The sequence below is a fragment of the Helicoverpa zea genome, chromosome 29 (genome assembly GCF_022581195.2).
Source record: "Helicoverpa zea isolate HzStark_Cry1AcR chromosome 29, ilHelZeax1.1, whole genome shotgun sequence".
Classification (NCBI taxonomy): Eukaryota; Metazoa; Arthropoda; class Insecta; order Lepidoptera; family Noctuidae; genus Helicoverpa; species Helicoverpa zea.
In genome coordinates, this window is record NC_061480.1 from 1867893 (window position 1) to 1895422 (window position 27530).

Here is a 27530-nt window from a genome sequence, read left to right on the forward strand (position 1 = left end):
ATATACAGTGTATTGTCACGTTAAAAACGGCCTTAGGCTACCCGCCCGTCCAATAATTAATCGGTGACCGATTTTTTGTAGGAAAGAAATATAACACACTGATAGCAATTATAATCACTGTTAGAATTTTGAAATATCGATAATAATGATTCAGGATATAGTTTTATTTATTTAGCAGTTAAATACTGCTATAAATACAACGTACAATTTTGGTAGTTAAGTTATCCATCAAATTAAAATGTAATTATTTTTTGTTTCAGAATGGGAGATACTCATAAGAACTACCCCTTCTCATCTATTTTTTAATTAAAATACAACTTTCACAACTACATTTTTTATTTTCAAAATATTTTGACTTTCATTTTTTTTGTGCTAGATATAAGTTTGACATGTACCTATTGAATTTTATATTCATTTTGACTTTGTGTTCTTTTTTGTAATAATTGAAATTTTCATAAATTTTTGATTATCATTTTTATCATGACTATTTTTTAAGCTAGAATAAGATCATTTTCTACAATTTTAATAAATAAAAGACATTTTTTTTAGTATAAAAACAAGTTCTTTATTTCCTAATTATTAACAACTTAACATTAAAATATTATAAATTAACTAACATAATTATTTCATTGTCGTCATCGATGTTTTTGATACTGGTTTTGTCATTAAACCTGAAAAGATACAAAAATTATTAATTTAAAAATTTATAGTTAAAAAAATTAAAAAACACGCTAGTCATGTATTGTCATCAGAACTCAGAGCGTGTGCAAAATGTCATCCTAATCGAAGACCGGGGAGTGGGTCAAATTAAGATTCCAAGATTTTCTTACATACATAGTTGCAAGTTTAGCTAATGTAAGCGTGTTAAAAACACTAGAAAAGCAAGCGTTTAAGTGCATACACGTAGGGAATGCAATCCCGATCCCGGGGGATCCCGATCTCGCGAGATCTCGTGTAATTTTTCGGGATCAATCCCGACGCATCATATGACGAGATCCCGTTCGAGATTGACGGGATTGGGCGGCAGTGGTCAGCGACGCAACACACACACAACCAAGTCCTTTTGCACGTATATATACGTCCACGAGCTTAGACAAATTAGAATCTACCATTAAAAAAGAAATGGATTTGCTTGAGTGTGGAGGCACAAGGGGGCGATTTTTGCAGTTTGCATATAATTGCTTCGCCACGCTGTTGCCAACCAGCGTTGAGTCGGAGAGGGCATTCTCAGCAGCGGGGTACATTGCAACGGACATTAGATGCCGTTTAGCAGATGAATACACAATAGGTTATGCGGATGACCTTGCCATCCTCATCTCAGGCAAGGTAACTGACACTATCTGCAACCTTACTCAACAGGCCCTACGAATCGTAGAACAGTGGTGCAGGGAATTTGACCTTTCAGTAAACCCCACCAAGACTGAGTTAGTCATGTTCACAAACAAACGAACGTTGGGACCGTACAAACTACCTAAACTCTTCAATACAGAACTCAAACTATCCAACGAAGTCAAATACCTTGGCGTCACTCTGGACAGTAAGCTGAAATGGAGTAATCATATAGACAATAAAGTAAACAGAGCCAGCATTACCTTTTGGCAATGTAAGAAAATGATAGGGAAGAAATGGGGCTTATCCCCTAAGATAATACTATGGCTATACAAAACAGTGATCCGCCCCATGATCACTTACGGCGCCTTAGTCTGGTGGCCCAAAACCGACCAAACTACAGTCGCAAATAAACTGGCGCGAGTCCAAAGACAAGCCTGCATGGCAGCCACAGGTGGCATGAGGACAACACCAACGGCAGCGTTGGAAGCCATGCTAGGTCTGCCGCCGCTGAACCTCTTTGCACAGCAAGAAGCAGCAATGACGGCTCTAAGACTCAAAACCCTTAATCTCTGGAGCAAGTTGCCTACAAAACACACAACTATACTAAACAATCTTTATGCAGACTTTCCCATTATGCAGGCTATAAACGACCGCATACCCAAAGTCTTTATATTCGATAAGAAATACAGGATCCAACTTTTTGAGGATCATCGTTACGAGGGACATAATCCCAAAGAACTAAGAATTTTCACCGACGGATCCAAAACAAGCACCGGCACAGGTTCAGGCATCTTCTCAGAAGACCTAAACATACACATATTCACACCCCTAGGAGTACATAATACAGTATTCCAAGCTGAATGTATAGGCATCTCCCTAGCGGCCGAAGCAGTCATAAAGCGGGAAGTAACCGGTCACTCTATCCGAATACTCTCAGATAGCATGGCAGTAATACAGGCCCTAAGCAAACACTGCGCAAACTCCGGCCTTATACACGAGTGCCACCAACGGTTAAACAAGGTAGGCAGTTTAAATAACATAACCATTCAATGGATAAAAGGACACAGTGGCTCCCGAGGCAACGATGCAGCGGATGAGCTGGCGAGAAGGGGATCAGACCAAACAGCAGTAGGACCAGAACCCATACTGCCACTCCCCTTCGGCCACCTACGAACACTGGTAAGACAGCGTACTAGGCACAAACACAACCACCTCTGGACTAACCACAGCGCGTGCAGGCAGGCGAAGATGGCCCTCCCGACCATCAACGATCGCCTCACTAAACAGCTGATGGGCCTATCAAAGCAGAATTTACGTAAGTTTACGGCAGTTCTAACTGGACACGGCTCCTTCAATAAACACCTCTATGTTATAGGAGTTACAGACAGTCCCTTATGCAGAGCCTGCATGGGGGAAGAAGAAACAGCGGCACACGTGCTACTAGACTGCCCTGAAACCGCCATATACAGGGCTAAGTACTTCGGTAACCCAGGTACTATCCAAGAGATAGTCAGCAGAATTAAACCTCTGCTGGCTTTTCTCGAGGAGTTGGGGTGGATCGAGTGAATGAACACCCATTATCACCCTCACACGCAAAATACGCGCTTTGTCGTGGAGTTGCGGAAACCAGCCCGAGTAATCTAATCTAATCTAGCAGATGAAACTATTAATACCCTTTGTTTTTTAAGGAGTCATTTTCAAAATCACTCTTTTTACTAATTCCCTTGAAATAAGCTTATTGTTTTGATTACCTAATTTACCTACGTTAATTTCCTTACAACCTGATTATTATTTAGTTGGTAAGATTAAAGAATAAAGGTTTTTATTTTCTTTCGAGTGATATGTTATTTTAATTAACCTCACTATCACAAACACGCAGTTATTAGCCTTTTCAGTCATCTGAATTCATTTTTTTTTTTAATTAGACGGGATCCCGAAAATTCCGGGATCCCGCGGGATTGATATTTCTAATCCCGCGGGATCCCGAATTTGCAATCTCGAGTCGGGATTGCATTCCCTACATACACGTGTATTTACATGTAAATAGTACAAGACCGATTTTTTGTCTCGCCGAATTAATACTGCATACTTTTCCTAACATTTTATGTCATGGATTTCGGTAAAGTAAAACATGATTCAATTTTATAAACTTACTAGCTTTTGCCCGCGACTTCTTTCGCGTGGAATAGTAACTTCCGGTAGATTTTTGGTTTGACCAATAGGTGGCGCTATATGTCCGGAATAAATTTTATTTTTATATTTTTTTGTAATAAAAACTATCCTATGTCCTTTCTCAAGTTTCAAACTATATCTGTACCAAATTTCACACAAATCGATTCAGTAGTTTAGGCCTGAAGAAAAGACAGACAGACAGACAGAGTTACTTTCTCATTTATAATATTAGTTAGGATTAGGATAATATACTATTCCTTCTCCGTGTGAGAGGAGGCCTATGCCCAGCAGTGGGACGATAAAAAGACTATAACTAGTATACAAATACTTTTCGCGAGTGAAACTCGCGTCCCGTGGGAACTACTGCCCGTACCGGGGTAAAATATAGCCTATGTTACTTGGGAAGTTGAAATCGGTGCAGCAGTTTGTAAAAAATGATTAATCTTTATTAGTAGGTACAGACTTACGTGGTATATTGGTAGTTTTCATCATTTTCGGTTTAATTCCTTCCTGAGGATTCGTCGTTTTGAATTTTGACGGTAACTTTCCTGAAAAGATTAAAATAATTTTGTGTAGGTCCCGGCTGTCATTTGAACATCTTTGGCAGTCGTTACGGGTAGTCAGAAGCCAGTAAGTCTGACAACCAATCTTCCCAAGGCATATCGTGTTGCTAGTAACTGGGTTGATGAGATCAGACAGGCAGTCGCTCCTTGTGGCACACTGGTACTCAGCTGCATCCGGTTAGACTGGAAGCCGACCCCAACATAGTTGGGAAAAGGCTCGGGAGATGACGATGACTATGAACTATCAGGGCTAGGGGAAGTAAAGTTACTCTGCCCGCCCATATCAAACTTCTTGTAGGACAGATAAATCGGACCGATTTTTCGTAGGACGTTCGTAGGATTTTCTGTCTAACGTTTTGTACGACATGTCATGCGTTGCACTATTGCTCTCAGTATGTTCTATTTTTGTCCTACAAAAAATTACTCACCGATTTATCGAACCGTAGATAGTAAAATATTCAGGATGTGAGATGGATGTGTGGTGTTACAAGAATGGATAAAGTGAGGACTGATTACATTAGAGAAAGTCTGAAAGTAGCGCTAGTTACAGAAAAGATGAGAAGTAGAAGATTGTCGTGGTATGGGCATGTAATGGGGAGGGGTGATACGCATGCAACAAAGTGTGTGCTAAGTGTGAATGTAGATGGATGGAGAGGAAGAGGAAGATCTAAGATGGATGGATTGCCTGAAAGATGACATGAATAGGAAGGGAGTGAGTGTCAGTATGACGAGTGACAGGGGAAAATGGAAGAGGATGGCATATTGCGCCGACCCCAAATAAATTGGGAACAGGACAGGAGGAAGAAGAAGAAGATAGTAAAATATTCACTTACTTGGACTTATTCTCAAAAAGTTTTTCTTAGAAGAACCTCCTGTGATTGGAGAAAATTTCTTCATCGGGATTTTAGTTCCTTTCCCGCCATTTTCCTTCTCAATGTTGCCAGATTTAAACATTTTGGTGTTACCAGTGTTAATTTTTTGTGTATTTTGTACTTTTAAAGCGGTTCTGTGAGAAGCTAACTTGGTTGTTAGATTTTTTATACTTTTGATTGGTTTTTTAATTATTTCTTTGTTTATAATATCTTTAGTTTTCTTAACTATATTGGTAACTTTTTCTGGTGCTTTATCTTTTGTGGTAGAAATTGGTTTATTTTGTACATTTTTCTCGGACACTATAGGTGATATTTTGTCTGTATTTTTACTGTTAATTGCATTTTTTTCAGTTACTTTTTTAATAGTTTGTGTAACGTTTGCATTAACTGTTTTAACTTTAGTTACTTTATTCGCGATTTTTGCAATTTTATTGGGAGGTTCATCGGTATTTTTAGTGGCAACACTTTTAGGTTTCATTTTAGCTTTATTCGTAGTAGTTTCAGAGTTTTTTGCGCTGGCAACTTTAGCGTTTTCTGTAGGATTATTTTGTATTTCATCATTCTTATTTACTTTAGAAATAGGTTTCGGTTTTTTAGCTTCAATATTTTTATCTTTTGCTTTGTCATTTTGATTTTTATCTTTAGGATTACCAGAATCTGCTAATTTTTTAGCTTTATTATTAGTATTTTTATCTTCTTTAGTTACTTTAGATTTTGCTTGAACATTGTTATCTACATTAGATTCTATTACGTTGTTAGTATGGTTTTCTTTGTCTACATTTAATTGTTTATTTTTAATAATATTTGAAGCAGTAGGTTCTTTAGTCAACTTATTTTTACTTTTAGTACTAGAAACTTTATTCCCATCCTTTACTTCGACGTAGTCAGCATTATTTTTATTTTTTGTTTGTACATTTACGTTATTTTTGTCAATTTGTTTATTACTTTTAGGTTTAGGTTTATTTATTTCTTCAATAGGAGTGTTTCCAACTCCATTTTTATTTTTCGTCTTTATATTTTCGTCATTTTTGGGATAAGCATTTATTTTATTTTTTATAGGAGCATCTCCATCACCATTTTGATTTGTAGTCTTATCTTTTTGTGTATTTATGTCAATTTCTTTAGCATTTTTTGGATTAGATTTTGCATTCTTGGCTGGAGCATTATCGTTTTTTTTATTTTTCAGTTCGGTATTTACAGATTCTTTTGTAGTTTTAGTTTTTTTGATAGTTTCTTCTTTATTAGCTGTTGCTTCATCATTATTAACAGTTTTAGATTTAGTCTTAGGTTCGTTTTTATCAGATTCTTTAACATTTTTAGTTTTTGTAGCTTCCGTAACAACATTTTCAATTTTATCATCACCATCTTCAGTGTTACCAGCCTCTTTAACATTCTTACTCCTAGCAACTTTATTAGCTTTATCAGGCACATCGTTAATCTTCCTTTTCTTAGCCATTTCTGGCGGTGGTTCAATTAATTTAGTTTTTTTAGCATTATTTACATTTTCATCATTCACCTTCATTTTTTTAGCTGTCTCAACATCATTAACTTCATTTAGAGGCCTTTTTTGACCACTATTAGTATTTCCCTTATTTTTCGGTCTAACTTTTTTAGGCAGGCTCTTAGGTGGGGCCATAACCTCGCTATCTTCGTCCCTTTTTTCGATATCAGTGTCTCTTTCTGTCGTTTTGGATTCTAAATCTGATTCGAGGTCTACTGGACCTCGGACTTCGAGACAGGTAGTTATTATTTTGGCTAGGAGTAGGGATCTTTCGTCGGTAGCTATGGAAGGGTCTAGAAGTTGTTTGTGTGCTTGCGTTATTATTTTTATGTAGGCTTCATCTGAAAATGCACATGTGTTGTGTTACTTAAATGGTATAATATATAGAAAATACTGAATGTTTTTACAAAATATAAATCTTTAAAACAAATAGCTGTTTTTACCTACGTCTAGAGGAAATTACTTCTCACGCCTAGTATAAAACAAGCTTATGTATTTTCTTAGGCTTTAGACTGTATTAGTACTAAATCTGTTTAACCCAGTTCAGTAGTTTTGTCGTGAAAGCCCAACATACAAAATTTCTTTCAAATTCAGAATATAATAGCTTTTGCCAGCGGCTTACCCGCTTTCTGAGGGAACTACATGCCGTAAGTAGATAAAAACTAGTTCGTATGTTTGATGCATAAGCTAACAAAATCAAAATTCGTTACGCCGTTTTCGCGTGAAGAAGCAACAAACATAATATACAAGTGTGTCAGATTCGCGCACGAAGGATTCCGTACCATTAATTATAAAACGGACAAAAAAATCACGTTTGTTGTATGGGAGCCATCCTAGATATTTATTAAATTCTAGTTTTCAGTATTTTTTGTTATAGCGGCAACAGAAATACATCGTCTGTGAAAATTTCAGCTCTCTAACTATCACGGTTCATGAGATACAGCCTGATGACAGACGGACGTACGGAGGAGCGAAAACAGTAAGGTCCCGTTTTACCCTTTGGGTACGGAACCCAAAAAAGATGATATAGCGTATTTGTACATATACATACCCATATATTCCAAGTCGAATTTCATCCTATGATGGAAGGGTGCGACTTGAGACCACTTGTTCTCCAGCCGCCATGACACTTCCAACAGATCCGCACATTTTAACACGAAACCGCCTTCAGGCTGAAATAAAATATCATAAATTATGGAATCAGGCATTACTTTGCAAAAATCAATGATATTAAAAGTTAGGAAGAGTATCATATCATTATATAACTGTTCAACAATAGTTACATGTAATTTGCCTAGCGTTTTCCCAATTGTGTTGGGGTCGGCTTCCAGTCTAACCGGATTCAGCTGAGTACCAGTGTGCCACAAGGAGAGACTGCCCATGTGATCTCCTCAACCCAGTTACCCGGGCAACCCGATAGTGCTTGGTAAGGCTGGTTGTCAGACTTTCTAGCTTCTGACTGACGCCTGAAAAGCACCCGGGACCCACTTAAGGAATATACAGAGAAAATCGTCATGACATGATGGTTATTCATCCACTGGCTGCACCTACAGAAAGTAAGCTAGTAACAGAGTTGAGGAGGTCAGATAGTCGATCGCTCCATGTGGCACACTTGTACCCAGCTACATCCGGTTAGACTGGAAGGCGACCCCAACATAGTTGGGAAAAGGCTCGGAGGATAACTGATTGCACTTACATGTGGCTCCATAAACAAGGCATTGCCGAACTTATTGGCTAAGCAAGCGAGCGTTGTGCGCCGAGACCGGTATCCAAATGCGTAGTTTCTTAGGACCTGGAATTAAAACACGAATCCTCCTCACACACGAATCACGAATTGTCCTTTTACACAGTCTATCTACCTACTTCTCTTCATTCTAACTCTCCTACTACGGGTCTGCTGGAAGAGATTTCGATTTAGAAATAAGCAGTACCTTTGTACTATTTCTATGCTATGTCTATTTCTTTTATATGTTCACTGTGTACATAAATTGTTAAATAAATAAATAAAATCCAGTAATTTTCTATCAGTAAGAAGTTTCCGTCCACGTCTTATGGGAACAACTTCACGCACACGGATAAAAAATTGCCTGTAGCATCGATAAATAGGCGATAGGAATATAGAGAGGCAAATAACACAAGGATTTTTCAAATTCTTGTGCACTATATGTTCTGAGCTGCTGGCTGATCTCTTTAGAGTTAACAGTTGCCGTGGCTAACAATAGGCTAGGACGATATTATTATTGGGTCCTGCTCTTTTCTTGCTATGGACGCCAAGCTATTTTTGCTAACTCCGGCACTGGCCTAATTACAGCGAGAGTGATCATCGTTGGTAGTACCTTTAATCATAGTACTGCGTTTAAGTCCCAATTGTATATAAATATGTATAGGTACAAACAACGAATGTTTAAAAACCTAAAGATGTAAAAACATATAATCTTACCTCTACAGCATCACTGGGTAAAGTCAGGCTGTGTAGCACAGACTTAGCGAGTTCCATCTCATGTGCATATTTGACGGGCACCACGCGGAGACCGCGGTATGAGGGCGCTGCGAATTTACGGTACTGAAAGGAAGAAATATATATTTATTACCAGTACACTGATAATATATATCTCATGTTCAGAACAGAGTGTAGCTTCTTAACAGTGAAAGAATTATTGAAATTGTTCCAGTAAATCTGGTGCCTATTCCATACAATCAAACCTTTTCTCTTTATATAGAAGTATAGATTTTATACATCTGTTTATCATGTCCAGACTTTTTAAGAATTATGTTGGGGTTGGCTTCCAGTGTAATCGGATGCAGCTGAGTTTCAGTGTGCCACATGGAGCGACTATCTAACTGACGTTCTCAACCAAATTACCCGGGCAAATTGGCCCTTAGTGAGTCTGGTTTGTCGGACACCTATAATATTTAATATACGTTTAATCACAGATTAAAGATGTTCAAAACTGGTTAAGTCAGTGTTCATACAAAAGCGGTCCCATTCAATCTAAAAAATTTGGGTATAAAAATAAGGTATTTACTTATTAAGAATTGAAAACAGTTTTGACTAGCTGTTATCCTGCAGTTTTACCCTTGTGCTGGAAAAACTTCCTGTACCCAGATAAAATATACCTAGCCTATATTGCTTAGGAATAGTGTTGCTTTCTTACCTTTAGGGTAGAAACAAAACATGTTTCCTCTATATCATAGAAGTATAAATTAAACATGAACTTACAGGAGTATGCATATAAAAGGAGATGGTGAAGGGTACGAGATCTATCCTGCACTCAGCCGTCACTTCTCGCCAAGTGCCTGCTTCTGTTACTGGCTTCTCCCTGAAAATAGATAAAAATATTGGGTAACTCTTAATAAGTACCAAACATACAAATCTAATATTGATATATAAATACAAAGTGGGAAAATTAATTTGTTTGCTTGGATCCTACCTGTGAACTCTAGACTTCTTGCATTGTTATGTTTTCATGCTCAGATGTCATAGGGTTTATTTACTTACTCTATACTAATATTATAAAGAGGAAAACTTTGTTTGTTTGATTGTAATGGATAAACTCAAAAACTACTGGGCAGATTTTAATTATTCTTTCACCATTAGAAAGCTATATTATCTGCGAGTAACATAGGGTATATTTTATCCCGGTGCGGGCAGCAGCTCCCACAGGACGCGGGTGAAACCGCGGGAAAACGGCTAGTTTGTATATATATAGGGAACAGTTCCTCTAGGATGCAAGCTCAACTGCAGAGAACAAATACTGGATAACATTAATGTAGTGACATTATTTCTACACTAAAAGTTTTCCAACACTTTACTCCATGCCACATAAAATATAGCCTATGTAGCTTGTGGATAGTGTAACTTATAAACAGTGAAAGCATTTTTCGAATCTGTCCACTGTTACGGAGCCTTCATGGTACAAACAAAACGGTTTCCTCTTTATTACATTTAAAGTATAAATAGTACAAAAGTATAGATGTCTTACTTTTCAAACTTAGGCTCTTCAACCAGCACATTAACCTCGGACTGCAGCACAGTCAGACTTGTGAGCTCCTGTGTAGCTTGCAGGCATGTCTTCATCTTAGCCTGTTGGATTTTCAGCTGTAAGACCGACGGACCAGTGTCGATGGACGTGAGGCTGTCATCTTCAGAGTCTGAACTGTAATCATAATGTTAGGTCAATTAGTTTCTGTAGGATTGTTCACACGAGATACCGCGGCGCTGGTACATAAACGGCTTAAGAAGGAACATGGTGAGTTTTAGTCAGTAAGAGTCTGACACTCCCGAGCGCTGCACCCACAGCGGGAAAAAAGTGTATTACGTTACTTGTATAAACTGGCTGTCCTACGGCAGTTTCATGCGTGTACCGTGGAAACTTCTGCCTGTACCCGGATAAAATATAGCCTATGTTGGTCAGTGGGTCGTCTTAGGGGCGTGGGCATAGTGTAGGTTCCCAACAGTGATGAATTTTCAGGTATTTTCAGGTCAGTAGGTTCCCAATTCAAATCGGTTATTAGAGTCTTTAGGGTTTAAACAAAAAATTGTTTCCTATTTATTATATTAGTTTAGAAGTGTACAAAAACGGATAACCTACTCTTCAATACTATAGGAAAGGGTGGAGAATATAGCAAACAAGTTATATACATTGTAAAATTGATGTTTTCTAGTAATTTACCTGTCTTCATCCTCGTAATAGCTGTTGCCTTTATGATTGGCGCGAAAGTCGTCAATACTCCTCTCATAGTACTTTATTTCCTCTAAAATCTTCTCTTTGTAAGCCAGCAAAGCTTTCTTCTTGTCGTTTATCACATTATTGTTGGACATTTTCGCTCACTTTGGAAAATAAATTCGAATCAAAACAAACAAACAACGGCCATTTGCCAAGCTAACGTTTTCATTTGACAGTTTTTTAAATTTTATTTTTTTAGTTGAGTGTTACAAGTATATCACTGTTGTTTCTACTATTTACCGGTTTTTAATAACCGTAATTTTTTGTTTTATTTTATTGTTTTTAAAGAAGTTCATATTTTTATTTTTTAAATTTTTTGATTATTAAAACAATGTATTCCATTCCGTATCGACTACACATTTTGGTTATTTACTGTGTCCATGGTTTTTCTATTCCAATGTAATCATGTATATCCAGCTTTATAAGTGACAGTAGCTGTGTTTGGATTTACTCCCGGTGTTCCCAAAATCATTATCTTTAGCAACACTGCTTTTAAATAAATAGTTGCTGTTTATATTTAAATGTTTCTATATTTTTAAATAAAATTATAAACTTGATCAAGTTTGCATTTTTTCCGCTCCAATAAACGAAGGATACAATTTTGCAAATGACGTAATGCATAAAATATCCGAACGGCGATTTTATCGCAACTTGAGTTGTCAAAGTCGGGACACAGTGGCTGTAATGAATAATATAAAAAATAATTATAAATTAAACGCAATAATAGTACTTTAACTAGTGCAATACTATTAACTTGATAATATAAATCAAATATAAAAGAACATAGAACATAAGTTATGAAAATTCCAATAAAACTTACAACTATCGAACCGAATTTCAATGATCGTGTTTTAATTAAATAAATATAGTAAACATGCAAGCGTGCGGTTCATAGGTCAAGTTTGTGTGTGTTGTGAGAGATTTGAGAGTCCCTAAATGTGCTAAAAGGACATAAACATTGGTTAAATAGACAATTTATCTGTGATAATTGGTGTTTGTTAATTTGGTGGGAGTACGATCAGAAAATGGGTCAAACAGGCAGCACGGTGCCGGGTAAGTCGTTAATTACTCTTTAAATACGCGCCAGAATGTTCTAATTGGTATCTAATTGGAATAAACAGGGTTTCCTGTGCATAACCTCTATGGTTGTCTATGAAAAATGTTTGATACTACATAGACTGTACTAAGCTAATGATTACGACATTTTACGCATTTTTATATCATAGGTACTGTTCATAAGCCTTAGTAGTTCATGTAATTTTAAATCAGCTCTGCTTGCATCCTGAGGGAACTACTTCCTAAAAAGTAGCCCATTTCTGTTCTCAGGTTCTCGATGGTCTAGTAAATACAATTTAACTGGGCTCAATGGAGTGGCCATGGAGTTTGTTACCTGTTCTTCTCCATGAGACCCACTCTTTGGAACCTTGCTTTGAAAGCTTGACATTTTGATAGAGCTCCCAAATGATTTTTTGAAACAAAAAATTGACTTTGACTTTGAAAAGTAGTTGTAGTAGTTGAAACGTAGTGGTGTGAATGGACAATAGACAGAGTTCATTTTGCTTTTATAATATTAGTAAGGACATTGGACCGTACATATTTTTTGTGTTGAAATGTTGTTACTTTATACTAGCTTCCGCTTGATGCTCCTCCCGCGTGGTGTGTTGATAAAAAGTAGCCTATGTCTTAATCCAAGGTATCACCTATCTACAAGTTTCAACCAAATCGGCCTAGCCATTTTTGTGTGAAAGAATAACAAACATACATCCATATATTCTCCCAAACTTTCACATTTATAATATTAGTAGGATTTATAAAATTAGAAGGCTTAGTGGGATAGTAGGATAAAAAACTTGTAATTCATTGCTTAGAAGAATTTATTAGAAAAACAAGTTAATTCACACATAGTTGATCATCTGTGCAATGTCACACATCATCATCATCAGCCTTTTCCCAACTATGTTGGGGTCGGCTTCCAGTCTATCCGGATTCAGCTGCATACCAGTACATCACACAATGAAACATAATAATCTGGATGTGTGGATGTCTGCTGTTCCTTGAATGTTGGTAACCGTTTTAGATATTGTTTAAAATGTGACATTTATATGTTCAAAATTTTTGGTGGTCTGATGTAATACATGTCCGTAAGACTTCTCAAAATTTGCATACCAGTCGAGTGATGAGATATGCTGTACATAGTGTAACTGAACACCTGTAATACCGGGTCTATTGTGTTTTTCTGTCACACAAGAACTCAGAAGACTTAAAAGAGAAGCTTAACATTTATTCATAAAAAGAATACAAAAGTAGGTAGACTATTCTACCTACCTTTGTATGTATGTATGTACTTCTATATACAAAAGTATTTTGAACTTAAACTGAATAAAACCCTTTTACTTTGCTTTATTAAATACCTGTAACAATAGCTGTTATTTAAAAATGTCAGATCCTTAAGTAGGTAAGATTTGACTGGGCCAGTTATCATCAGTCATATTATAAGGTTATTGAACATTTTAATTGTGATAAAAACTGGCAAAGTCGAATCGAACCTTCTTTTGGTTCTCACATTTTTAAATAACAGCACTTGTCATATCCAATAAAGCAATGAAATAAATAATAAATAATGTTGGGACACTTTTTCACACACTGTTGTTTAGCCCCATGGTAAATTATCAATTAACTTGTGTTATGGGTGCTAACACAACTGATAAACTACGTATAGCTACATATATACATATTGTAAACTGCCTCGTTGGTCTAGTTGTCGCAAGTGTGGCTGCTGAGCACGAGGTCTCGGGTTCGATTCCCGAGTCGGGCCGAAATCGCTTTGTGGGTTTTAGAAGATTTTCATAAAGCAGCCCGGAGCCTGGAAGTTGGTGATTGATACACCCGTGCATCGGAGAGCACGTAAATGTCGGTCCTGCGCCTGATCTCTCTCCGGTCGTGTCGGATTGCCGTCCCATCGGGCTATGAGAGTGAAGGAATAGGGAGTGCACCTGTGTCTGCGCAAATGCTTGTGCACTATAATATGTCCTGCGCAGTTGGCTAATCTCCTTACATGAGAACAGCCGCCGTAGCCGATAATCGGCTAGGAGGACATCATCATCATCACATATTGTAACACCCAGACCACGGCCAATAAGCATGCTCATCACACAAATGTTGATTGAACTGGGATCATATCCTATTCACACTGCCCTTGGCAATGCATTATAGATAACTATATCAGTTTTGGCTTCTTTAAAACCACTTGATTGACAATCTATTGACTATTCTACTACTATTAGTTGTATTAAAATGAAAAGATCACTAAGAATATTAAAATAATGACATTCGAGATATACATACTTAACATAATATCTAGTTTTTAAATGCTTATCTTTGAATATTATCATTATTATGAATATTATCTATTAACTATTGTTGGTCAAGGTTGATATCATAGAAACAACCATGCTTTGTTATAAACTGTAAGCCCAATCTATACTCCATTTGAGTAGGTACTCAGCTAAAGATCATCTTGATACTTAGGACTTTTCACACAAATATTTATTGAACAAATAAACTACTACTTAAAATAATGATTCTATTGATTAAGTTATTATATTATATCTAGCCTGTAGTGTCCCACTGCTGGGCAAAGGCCTCCCCATCTCGCTTCCACTCTTCCCGATCTTTCGACCGTGTCCACCAGTCTCGACAGTAGGCGTCTAGTTCGTCACGCCATCTCTTACGGGGCCTACCCCGCCTGCGGTGTCCATCCTGAGGTGTCCACTGGGTGACAATAGTGGCCCATCTCTCCGGATGCATTCGGCTGACGTGTCCGGCCCAGTTCCATTTTAATGTTGCCGCCTTTTGGCCTACATCAGCGACTCCTGTTCTGGAACGTATCACGGTATATATTGATTAAGTAATTATTGTTTATCCCACCAAACACGTTAATGTAAAAAAGAAATAGTTTAAAAAACTAGAAAACACGCTTTTTGTAACGTTTCTTAGCTAGTCATGTATTGTCATCTGAACTCAGAGCGTGTGCAAAATGTCATCCTAATCGAAGACCGGGAAGTGGGTCAAATTAAGATTCCAAGATTTTCTTACATACATAGTTACAAGTGAAGCTAATAATAAAAGGGAGCCCAAGTTCAATACAAAAATTATGCTTGGCTGTGTGCTTCACCACACTATGTGTATAAGTATGTCATACACAAATAATGTGACTTTCTATTGGTAAAATGATTAAATGAGCTTATTAATAGATCCATCCAAATTACCGACTACTTTATGAAAAGTTTATGCGTTTTTTTTTTTTCAGGAACAACTGGTGTGATTTTATATATTCCCTTTGTGTCTGATTACTATTACTGATGAGTATCATATAGTAGACTACTTTTTATTTTTGGCCAGGAACTCAGGAGCCAGAAAGTCCGACAAGCAATCTTGCTATGGGGTATTGGGTTGCCCGAGAAACTGGTTTGAGCACTGGTACTCTGCTGCATCTGTTGACACTGAAAGCTACCATACATAGTTGCGAAAAGGCTAGGCAGATGATGATAGGTAGGCTATTCTTCATTATGTGTACATTTAGACACAAAGTAGTTCCTATCGGACGCGGGTGAAACCGCTGGCGTAAGCTAATATATTATTCCTTCACTTTGTCATAAAGAAAACCTAGTACTTTACCAAAAGTTCATAATAATTATTGCATCTATACCCGATACTTGAAGTTAATAATAAAGAAAATTGACCCGCCATACAAAATTCAACCTTATCTCTAAGAAAATAAGGCTCAATATAGCTTGTCAGATTACAAACAGCTGACAGTCAGCTGTAAAATTGTATACCTGTGGATTCTTTTTTTAAATTCCGTTCCAAAGTTGGCACACGTGTGCCATTGTCAATATTGCAAAATGGACTCGCCCATAATGTTTTACGAATTTAGACTTTATTTCTTCAGCTTTAAGACGTTTTTTTGTATGTTCTTTTTTATTCAGGCGAATGTGTTATGTGAATTTGAACTTTACTTATATTGTATTAAGAGTGATTATTGAATGATGATTTGTTTTATAAATTGGGGTTCTCTGTGGGATAAAGGATCGAAAGGTCGTACTTAAATGTCAGGTTAAGGCATCGTTCAGACCAAACGTATTGTCGGCCGCTGACTGTGAGCGCGCGTTACGCAGTTTATTGCTTTTCCATATATATTGAAATTGTCGTTCACACCGAACCGACTATACGCTATTACGTCGTCTGTTGTCGCTGACTCTCAGTGGCGATTATTTTACTACGAGACTATGCACGGCGGACGCGGATTGGCTACGCGGACGCAGTTGCCGAATAGCGCCGCTCCGCCGCTCGAGAAACAAACTTCAATGAGGACAGACGTGACACGTGACACCTCGCGATGTTCGACACCGAAAAGTTTATTGCAGAAGTACATTCTAGAGACTGTATTTGGAATGCGAATTCAGAAGAATCTAGTGATAGAAACTTACGAAGATGCGCTTGGGAAGACATAGCATCTGTTATGTATGAAGATTGGGGGGTTCAAATACTGAGCTCTTTTATGTGTAGAATAGTCAGCCGCTCAGCGTACGCATCTAGTGTGAACCTACACGAGCCTATTCTTTTGTTCACACATGTAGCGCATCGTACGCTATAGCTTATTGTCGGTTTGGTGAGTACGCTTACTGCAGATTGAGTCGACGTTCACACTGGGCCAGACAGTGAGTATACTCACAGTAAGCGGCGGACAATACGTTTGGTGTGAACAATCCCTAAAACAAAAGAAATAATGAATTCCTAACAATGTAAATAGGGGATTAAGCGACCTTATGTATTAGTAGTAGTACATAAGGTCGATTAGTACTACACCAAAAAAGGTGGACAGACGACCTTAAAAAGGTGGCCGGAAGACGCTGGATGCAGGTCGCCTCCAACAGGTATCTGTGGAGATCTAAGGGGGAGGCCTATGTTCAGCAGTGGACGTCCTATGCCTGAGATGATGATGATGATGTAGCTACTCCCCGCAATTCCACCTGTGTCTCGAGGTATCTTCTTCCCGCAACTGGGTAAAAAGTAGCTTGCACATGTCCTATCACAAAGGTTTTAGATAGACTATACCAAGTTTCATTTCTAAATCCGTTCTATAGTTTCTACTTAAAAAGTAGCCAATATCCTTTCATAGGCTCTAGACTATCTGTGCACGGTGTACCAAATATTTAGATTGGTTCTTTAGTTGTTGCCGAAAAGCTCGTAGAAGACAGACATGCTGACAAAGTCACTTTCGTGTTTATAATATTCGTAATTTTAAAATCTATACGGAACCCTATGTGAAACGTGAACTTGCCAGTACCAAAAAGTAAATAATTCATAGCCATTGTGCAAAGAGTTTTTTTTTAAAACCGCAATTTATGCAAGTTACCTGTGCTTACAATCAGCTGATAGAAAAAAAAAAATAGACATCAGCTGAGTACTTATAGAAATTACGCAGCCATCATCATTCATCATCTCCCCAGCTTTTTCGCAACTATGTTGGGGTCGGCTTCCAGTCTAACTGGATGCAGCTGAGTACCAGTGTGCCACAAGGAGCGACTACCTATCTGACTTCTTTAACCCAGTTACAAATACTCACAAAAAAGAATCCTCGTTATAATATTAGTCAAGTTATACTATAGTATAGATAATACTAGCCTTTTTCCCGTAGTTTCACCCGCGTCCCGTGGGAACTACCGCGTACCGGGGTAAAATACATATAGCCTACGTTACTCGGGGAGAGTGTAGCTTTTTTCTAAAATCTTTGTGATACAAACTAAACATTTTGTACAATGAAAGTTTTTTTCCTTCTCAATGAATAAGTACATGGCATTATGCAAGTTACCTGTGCCTTCGCGATCAGCTGATGGGAAAAAAGAAATGATCTTGCCCCCTTGACTCAGCTGATCTTGTGTCAAGTTATTATTGAGCGAATAATAGTTTCTGCCTTACGTTTCACTCACATCCTGAAGGAACTAGATTCTTCCCAAATTACGATAAAATATAGGCAATGTCACTTACGAGTGTTTATTTATTTTGTGAGTTTTTTTTAACTGTCTTGCCTCTTCTCATACAGAAAAAGAATGAACGTTAAAAGTGAGGCGATTTCAGTCTTTAAAGTTCAAGTTCAGTACATAGAAAGTACATATAACTTAGTAAAGTTACATTGGTACTTGTCTGACTTGTAATCAAACTGTGGAGAAGAGCTAGCATCCAATAATCCTAGTTTTTGTCAATACAACCAGACCTTTTAAGACCACCTCTTTTCTCTAACTTCTTTGTCATACATTTGTACAATGAAGGTTTTTTTTCTTCTCAATGAATAACATGACATTATGCAAGTTACCTGTGTTCACGATCAGCTGATCGGAAAAAAGAAATGGTCATGAATCAGCTGAGCATTTACAGAAATACACGGACATCTTTGTGTCTAGTTATTATTTAGCTCCACAGGTATCTGTGGAGATCTAAGGAGAAGGCCTATGTTCAGCAGTGGACGTCCTATGGCTGAGATGATGATGATTATTTAGCAAACAGTACCTAGTTCTTTTCGCGGTTTTATTAGGTTTCTGAGGGAATAGGCCGTACTGGGATGAAATGTATGTTATGCCTATGTTATTCGGGACTAGGGCTGCCATCCGTCCGGGTTTCCCCGGATTTGTCCTCGTTTGGAGGCCGTCCGGGGGCCGTCCGGGCGGGGTTTCAAGAAGTGTCCGGAGAAAACCCGGACACTTTTCATGTAAGGAAGCACCTCATTGAATTTAAGTAGGTATATGTTAATAGTAAATGGATTACAAATTAGGTATTATTTTGTTAAAAAAAAAAAATCGTACTCGAGTTAAGTTACGGCGAACGAGATAATTATTAAAAAAGATTTATTTAATTAAAACAATGTTTATTACTTGAAATGTACTACAAGACTAATTTACAATTATAATATTTCTATTAACTAAACTTATTGCTAAATCTGCAATAGTGCAGTTTCGGCGATGACGCACGGAGTCATCCGATGTGCATTCAGCAATTACGCACATTAGGCGATTGCCTAACTCCTCCCTCCTTAAGACAGAAGCGCGTCCCGCAGCTTCCAGCAGCGTCCTCGGTGCTAGGGTCCTCGGGGCTCTCGCTCTCCGATTTCGGTCGTCGCTGTCTCCACTGCCACAGCTTCCAGATGGTTATGGCTATCAGGATGAAGTAGAGTCCCAGTGTTGACCAACTTGGCGTGATCATCATAGTCTGCCAGTCGATGATAGGTTGTTGAATGTTTTCGGCTTGGTCCATCAGTTCGTGGATGCTATCCAGGGATATATCTTTAAGGTGTAAGTTATAACGAATGTTCCCTTCTAGAATAGTGGTTTCGCTAGGAAGCGGTATGATTTCTTCGGCTGTTATAGTGTCAGTGTTTGTCTTCAGTGTTCGGTTGAATATTTCCAATTGACAATCGCTTGTCATGCTGGCGATATATATTCCCGACATCTTTTTATAATCGGATTTTCTTCCGCAGCGCGATTTTAGGATTTGTTCGTCTTTCAAGATGATAAGCCATTTGTTGTCTTCTAGTCTCTGGATCTTGCCTTGTTTCAGGTTCATTCTGGCACGTGTGCAGTTTGTGCTCTGGTGTTTTATAAGAGCTACTATGCAGTCTTCAGAGTTCTCCATAGGTTGGGTATTCAGCGATGTGCAGAGTTGGGCGTCGTGCGTGATCTTTTTGCAGTCTTCCTCCAGGTATGAGTACTCGTTGGTTCCCAGTGCTAGGTATTTGGATTTAGGGATAATGGTGAGGTTTTGTTTATCCGGTATGGAGTATAGATGGATAAGGTCATAGAGGTTTTCATCTATGGAAGGGATATCTAGTATGAATGTTAGTGCGTGGTTTGTGCTATAAGCTTTTACGCTAATAGATTTCTCTATACTATGAATATTTTTAATACTGATACTATCAACTGGTCTAAATTGGTTATGTTTTTGAATAGCCGTCATTTCGCTTATAAGACTGTGTGGGGCTATTATGCTGGGATGCATCACTTCTAACTGTGAAAATGTCATTGCGTCTTCTAATATAACTAATTTATCTAAGAGTAACTGCAAACTAAAATCTATTTGAATATATAAATCTAGAAAGTGCAATTTGCTTATAACTACGTTATTACTTAAAGTGGCGTTTTTTAACATTGAACCAATCTTTTTCTGATTTTCGTCTAATAATTGAATTTGTTTACTAAATTCTTCAACTGCGTGCTTTGCTATAAACAGAGTTTGTTTTTGGGATGAGTTAATATTGTGGACCGAATTGCGTAAGTTAGATAATTCATTTTCGAACTTAATAGCGTCATCATAATCTAAATTTCCTGTAATAGTTTTAACTACTGAACCTAAACCATTAATTAAGCCACGTCTAAACCTATGGTGCGGTGCAATAAATGCTAATTTCTTACTTATTAAATGTAAACTATTTTCTATTTGGTCCTTATAAGCTCTATGCGAGTCTTCATTGCCTTCAACAGCTTTAGTACTGGCATATAATGACATAAGCTTTAAGGTTGTTTCGTGTAAATACGATACGTTATATACGCAGGCCAAACTAAACGTGTCTATCTGCTTCAAAATTTGACCTTGTTTTAACAAAAGAATGCCATTAGTATTATCTATAGGGTTGAGGGTCACGTCGGCGGTTGCGTAGAGCACGAAGGCTCCTGCGATGAGGACCCTGGAACAAGGTGTGGTCTTCGTAAGAGTTTGTAATGAACTCTGATCGATTTCGAATTTGGGTGGTTTCCTATGATTTCCGCGACATTATTAGGGTGTAAATGAATGATTTTGTACGGACCTTTAAATACTGGTTTCGTCTTGTCGCTCCTGGTGGTTTTGGCTACCTGTTTATAAACTGTTTCACCTACCTTGAACGTGATTGCTTCCGCTGCCTGGTTTCTCTTTTCTATTACCTGCTCCTTATTCTTGGACACGTGGGCTGCTATACATTCCTGTACTGCTTCTGCATTCTTACGATGGTTAAGGACATAGTCCTGATAAAATTCTTTAGGATAAAATAGCTCTAATGGGTTTCTAGACGCTGTATGACCGAATAAAAGCTCACGTGGCGTATAGCCAGTAGTAGAATGAATAGCATTGTTATAGGCGATGATAGCATATTTCATGATTAATTGTATTGGGTCGTCTTTGTTTGTCATTCTCTGAATTCTTATTATTTCTGCGATGGTTGAATGGAATCGTTCTATGGGTGAATTAGAGTTTGGGTTATAAGGCGTCGTGAAGTGGATATGGATATCATGTGAAGCACATATCTCTTTTATGACATCGTTATCGAACTTTGTATCAGAGTCTGTGGTGATTTTAAGAGGCAGTCCTAACACAGAGAATACTTGTAGTAGAGCTTCTGCAATATGAACACTACTAGAAGCAGTTAGCGGCACCGCCTGAGCGAATTTAGAAAAGTTGTCGATAATGGTCAAAAATGTTGCGCCCCCCGTGCTATATAGGTCCATGAACAAATGTTGAAAGGGTTTCGTAGGTGTCTCTGTTAAAGTCAATGGGGGTTTTAGGGGATTTCTTTCGTATTTAGCCTTCAGACAAAGATCGCATTGGTTTATGAACCTTTGAACCGTCAATAACATGTTAGGCCAATGATAATTCCTATGCAGCTGCTTATAGGTCTCTTGAATACCGCGATGCGATGATTTGCCTTCGTGGTATCGCTTAATGAGTTCTTGTTGTTCAGTTTTATTTTCAACAAGTGTGACCCGTGACGTACATCTTATTAGCTTAGGTCCTCTGTCATTAAAAATCGTAGTATATACTCTTGAGAAAGCTAAGTATAAACTTTCGTCGTAAAAATAGCAATGAAAAACACGGTCAGCTATTGTGTGTTCCTTTAAGAATTTTACAATTTCCGATTCAGTGTTATTTACTGGAATGAAAACATCCTTAATAACTGTCCTAGAGTTCGTTGATCTGTCTTCCACTCTATATGTAGATCCTGGTGTGGACCTAATGTAAAATTGTTTTAACTGTTTGTCTATGGCATCTGATAATATAGGGATACCGTTATTTTCATTATCAGGTTGGGTATGATTAGTGGAAATTAATTGATCAGGGTCGGCTGTTACAACACTCATTGAGTCAGTCTCTTTGTCAGTCTGAGAGGGGTTGATACTAATCATATCTACGTCATTGTTGTTATTACGGTCGTTATTGTCGGTACGTTCGTTGTCTTCGTTATTCGCTTCTATCTCTGCCTGTCTACGGGCGTTTTCAAATATTCTGTTTATTATGTTATCGTCATCGTTGTCATCAAAATTAACAGCCAGGGAATCTATGCTATTGTGAAATATTTTTGCTCTAGATAATGCATCTGCGTTAGTGTTTTGTTTGCCCTTTTTGTAAACCACTTTGTAGTCGTACTCTGCTAGCTTTAGTTTCCAACGTGTCAATTTAGAATTAGGGTCTTTTAAACTCATTAACCATGTGAGGGGTGTATGGTCGGTATAAATTGTGAATTTGCGACCGTATAAGTATGGTCTAAAGTACTTTATGGCCCAGACTATTCCTAACAGCTCTTTCTCTATAGTAGAGTAACGTATCTCAGTATCTGATAGTGTTCTTGAGGCATAGGCTACTGGTTTATCCGAGCCCACATTGCCTTGAGAAAGTACTGCTCCTAACGCAAAGTCGGATGCGTCTGTCGTTAAAATAAATGGTTTGTCGAAGTCAGGGTATTGCAGTATAGGGGCGTTCGTCAGAATCTGTTTGCATTTATTAACTGCGTCTAAAAAGTCGTCCGTATGTTTCACTTTTGCGTTCTTTTTAAGGCACGCTGTTAAAGGTTTTGTCAATTTTGCAAAGTCCTTAATAAACTTCCGGTAGTAACCGACCAATCCTAGGAAAGCTTTTATGTCTTTTTGCGTTTGTGGTATAGGGAAGTTTAATACTGCTTTGATTTTGTCCTTATTAGGATTGAGTCCTTGGTCAGTTAGTTCGTGCCCTAGAAAGTTAACGTGCTTCTGCAAAAACTCTGATTTATCTAGCTCAGTGGTTCTTAACCGGTGGTCCGCGGACCACTGGTGGTCCCTGGAGGCATTCCAAGTGGTCCGCGAAGCTTAGCTTCGCGACGTTGCTATACGTTATCTAACTTAATTTTTATTGACTTATCTATGCGAGCGGGGGTTTTCGCATGGACGTATAGCGGGTGTGTCGTACCTAGTCCCCCCATTCATGGAAATGTATGTTTGGGCTACATTTTACGTAATATTTGGTTGAAGTCCGATAAAAATTTCGCGCTCGCTTCGCTCGCATATTCAGAAACGATATGCCCTCATTTTGGCATTTGTCAACAAACAAAAAGTTAAGTACGTTTGGGCTAAATTTTACGTAATATTTAGTTTAAGTTCGATAAAATTTCGCGCTCGCTTCGCTAGCGTATTCAGAAACTATAATATAGCCCTTATTTTTGCATTTGTCAACAAACAAAACGTTAAGTACGTTTGGGCTAAATTTTACGTAATTTTTGTTTTAAGTCATATAAAAATTTCGCGCTCGCTTCGCTCGCGTATTCAGGATATATGCCCATATTTTTGCATTTGTCAACAAACAAAAAGTTAAGTACGTTTGGGTTACATTTTACGTAATATTTGGTTTAAGTCCGATAAAATTTCGCACTCGCTTCGCTCGCGTATTCAGAAACTATATTATGGCCCTTATTTTTGCATTTGTCAACAAACAAAACGTTAAGTACGTTTGGGCTAAATTTTACGTAATTTTTGTTTTAAGTCCGATAAAAATTTCGCGCTCGCTTCGCTCGCGAATCAGGAACTATATGCCCTTATTTTTGCATTTGTCAACAAACAAAACGTTAAGTACGTTTGGACTAAATTTTACGTAATTTTTGTTTTAAGTCCGATAAAAATTTCGCGCTCGCTTCGCTCGCGTATTCAGGAACTATATGCCCTTATTTTTGCATTTGTCAACAAACAAAATGTTAAGTACGTTTGGGCTACATTTTACGTAATATTTGGTTTAAGTCCGATAAAAATTTCGCGCTGACCCAAAAATTCAGATTTTTTTTTTTATAAATAATAAAGAAATGAGTGCTAATTTAGGTAAACCGATGAGGTGGTCCCCGGCAAGACAAACTTTAGTTAAAGTGGTCCCTCATGTCAAAAAGGTTAAGAACCACTGATCTAGCTGAACTTTCAGGTTATGCATTTTGAATCGCTGAAATACTAATTTCAGTTTTTCGTTGTGGTTTTGGAGGGACGTCGCGGCTATTATGACGTCATCAAGATATGTAAATACGTTATCTATACCTCGTAGTATATGGTCCATAAGACGCTGAAAAGTGCTCGGGGCGTTCTTTAACCCGAACGGCATTCTTAAGAACTCGTAGTGGCCTCTTTCAGTAGTGAATGCGGTCTTCTCTACGTCCTTAGGGTGCATTTCTAATTGGTGGTAGCCGCTTGCTAAATCAAGGGTCGTGAAATATTGTGCGCGTCCTAATCTGTCGAGAATGTCGTTAATGTTAGGTAAGGGATACTTGTCTTCTATAATTCGGTCGTTAAGTCTTCTATAGTCGATAACCAGTCTCCATTTTACTTTTCCTGATGCATCCGGTTTTTTTGGAACAATATGCACAGGGCATGACCAGGAGGAGATGCTTTCCCTGATGATGCCTTGCTTTAACAGATTATCTACCTGTTTTTGTATCTCTGTTCGTTGTTGTGGTGCCTGTCTGTAACTACGTACAAAGATGGGAGTATCATCAGTTAGTCTTAATTCGTGTTTTACTGTATGGGTAAATGACAAAGGAATGTTTTCGGAGTAGAATATGTCACGGTACTGATAGCAGATTTTAGTAATTTCCCGTTTTTCCTCCTCATTCATATGACTGGTACGAATTTTCTTTAAGTTTTCGCAAAGTTCTTTATCTATGTCCGTTTTTGTCTCGATATTATTAATTTCGTATGTTTGACCGCTTTCTATCAACTGTGACGGTAAAGGGTTTAGGGCTAGGATACGATTGTTATTAACTATTCGCTGTGTATCATTATAATTAATTTTAGATGTCTTAAAAGTCCCGTTTTTTACAGTCACTACCGCGGCCGGCGACTTTAATCCCTTTGACCAATTGAAATCATCACAAATATAATAACCGTCAGTGTAATTGGTTTTAACCGTAATGAATCTCTCGCAATTCGGTTCGATTTTAACTTGTTTTACAGGATAGTCAAAGTAAATTGGTATTTCGGTATTAAATGTTCGCAATATCTTATTTTTGAAATCTATATTACAACCTAATTTTTTAAATAAGTCCATCCCAATAAGGCCCTTATATTTGGGGTCAAAATCAAACAATAAAAATTTATGGTGTATATCAGTGTTGAACAGGTTGGGTAAAGGTAAAATTGCAACGTGCTCGTGACGGGTAGTAGCGTGCGCGGTTTTTACTGTAAACGGTTCGCGTTCGACACAGTGTTCGAGGCTAGTACCGGCTATTACATCGGGTGATATCATACAACGTGAAGCACCAGTGTCCAATAAAAATTTACCTTGAAATTCCGGCAATTCAATATAAGGGAGATGGTCTTTACCGTGGTGATTGAGGTCTACAACCTTTATCAGCTGAGGTTTGATTGCTCCTCGTCCAGGGGAAAACCCTGTTGATTGGATCCCTCTGCAGACATATCCGGCGTATACTCATAGTCTTGGTCATTGTATTGCGTGTTATGGCTATAGTACTCACCGCTGTAGTGTGGCTCGTCGGGGTAATACTGCTCCTCGCTGTGCTGCGTGTAGAACATTTCTTCTGGTGCAAAGCGCGGTTTTTCTGGCTTGTTTACTGACCTCATAGTGACGTCAGACACTCTTTGTGGTGGATTCACTTGCGGTCGAGGTAAATTTGGCTGTGTTCTGAAGTTGCCTGAATTCCTAAAGGTACCCGATCCGCTAGGTCTCACATTACCTGACGCTGGGCCAGCCCTCCAAGACGACATGCCTGGCCCTCGTTGTGGTTTCAGCTCCGAGTTCCAGCTATTGCGCGGAGGAAAGTTACTTACCGGGGAAAACATCTGATTTGGCTTATGAGTTTCCTTTTGTTTGTTTTGTATACTCAATGAATTGAAATTATTATTCATTCTATTAAACGCAAGTCGCGCCTCCTCTTGTCTAGCCGTTACTATAGCTGCCTCTAGCGTTAAGGGTTTTGAAATCCTCACCCCTACAGATACGTGAAACTCCAAGTGATTTACGTATTGATCTATAACCATGTTTTCGTAGTATGACTTATCTGTATGTCCACCTACCACATTTAAGGTGTCTAATATATCTCTCATTCGTTTGCCAAAAGACTCTGCATCTTCATTTTTATTCCGGCGCAAACGTGTCAATTCCTGCATTACCTGAATTTCATTACGCGGTTCTCCTAATCTGTGAGTCAACGCGGTCTTAATAGCTTGCCAACTATCTACCGAACCTTCTGATGCTATAGCGCTAACCGCGTTTCCGCTTAATTTACTTTTGATCAAACATATAAGAGCAGGACTCGATCTAACTGGTGGTTCCAATAGTAGCATAACATTTTCTACCTCTTTGATAAAGTAATTAAGGGTTTTGGGGTTCCCTTCATATTTCGGCAAAAGGTCAGAAATGAACTTAAAGGTCGCCAAATCGTTGCCGGACATCGCCATTTCTAGTTAATAAATGACACAAAATAAAGGAGAAAAGATAATTCTGTAAAGTTATTCAAGTGCCTAGTAGTTAGTACTTATTAGTCTGCCTACCCCGTGAACGGACGGCTTAAAGATATTACTACGATTATAATTACGATAAGAGCTAATTGCTAAATAAACGTTATAAAAAATAACTCTATAAATTGTGCACTATCAAGTTACTGTGTAATGAACTTTGTATACTGCGATTTCAGCATATGTAAATTAAGTATTCGAGTATGCTTATATGATTCAAATAATAGACCTAATGTAGTTAATGTAGCGATTTCAGCTCATAGACAAATACACACAAAACATAAATTACTGATATAAAGAAAACAAATACGACAGGAAATATAGCACAGGAAACTGGGAATACAACTTGCACTCACCCCAATATCCTCTGCATCTCCAGCCGGGCCTTGTAGTACAGCAGGACTCCCAATTCTCCGGAACTCCCGCAGGATGATAGTCGCCGTTCGTAGATCCGTTGTATGAGCTCGCGAAAATAACGATTGATACCGTTCACTCAAGCCTGAAGAGTTATATTCAAGGCGAGTGTCGCGATCCTACCGACTGCGCCAGTTAAGTTACGGCGAACGAGATAATTATTAAAA

General features: G+C 38.1%; 4 protein-coding genes across 7 annotated transcripts in view; 2 read left to right on the top strand and 2 right to left on the bottom strand.

Moving 5' to 3' along the window:
• LOC124644250 (titin-like) overlaps positions 1-557 on the top strand; it is a 31252-nt gene extending 30695 nt beyond the window's left edge. For all 4 annotated transcript variants that reach the window (XM_047183504.1, XM_047183503.1, XM_047183505.1 and 1 more), the window contains one exon: positions 261-557. In XM_047183504.1, the coding sequence (XP_047039460.1) occupies positions 261-306 (46 nt within the window). In that variant the 3' untranslated portion in view covers positions 307-557. The remainder of the gene's footprint in view (positions 1-260) is intronic.
• On the bottom strand, positions 540-11336 carry LOC124644251 (MATH and LRR domain-containing protein PFE0570w-like). Its single transcript, XM_047183506.1, has 9 exons — positions 11114-11336; positions 10424-10597; positions 9661-9760; positions 8881-9003; positions 8137-8232; positions 7492-7612; positions 4901-6781; positions 3972-4052; positions 540-671 (listed from the first exon to the last, which is right to left on the bottom strand). Exons 1-9 carry the CDS (start codon positions 11260-11262, stop codon positions 622-624), a joined length of 2775 nt encoding a protein of 924 aa, XP_047039462.1. The 5' UTR covers positions 11263-11336; the 3' UTR covers positions 540-621.
• Positions 11337-11826: 490 nt separating this feature from the next.
• The window catches only part of LOC124644035 (protein neuralized), a 65622-nt gene continuing 49918 nt past the window's right edge, over positions 11827-27530 (top strand). Inside the window, exon 1 of the mRNA XM_047183217.1 lies at positions 11827-12220. Coding sequence (XP_047039173.1) covers positions 12193-12220 — 28 coding nt within the window. The 5' untranslated portion in view covers positions 11827-12192. The remainder of the gene's footprint in view (positions 12221-27530) is intronic.
• LOC124644036 lies at positions 19077-27322 on the bottom strand. Its single transcript, XM_047183218.1, has 2 exons — positions 27306-27322; positions 19077-20903 (listed from the first exon to the last, which is right to left on the bottom strand). The coding sequence occupies exons 1-2, from the start codon at positions 27320-27322 to the stop codon at positions 19214-19216; spliced, it is 1707 nt and encodes a 568-aa protein (XP_047039174.1). The 3' UTR covers positions 19077-19213.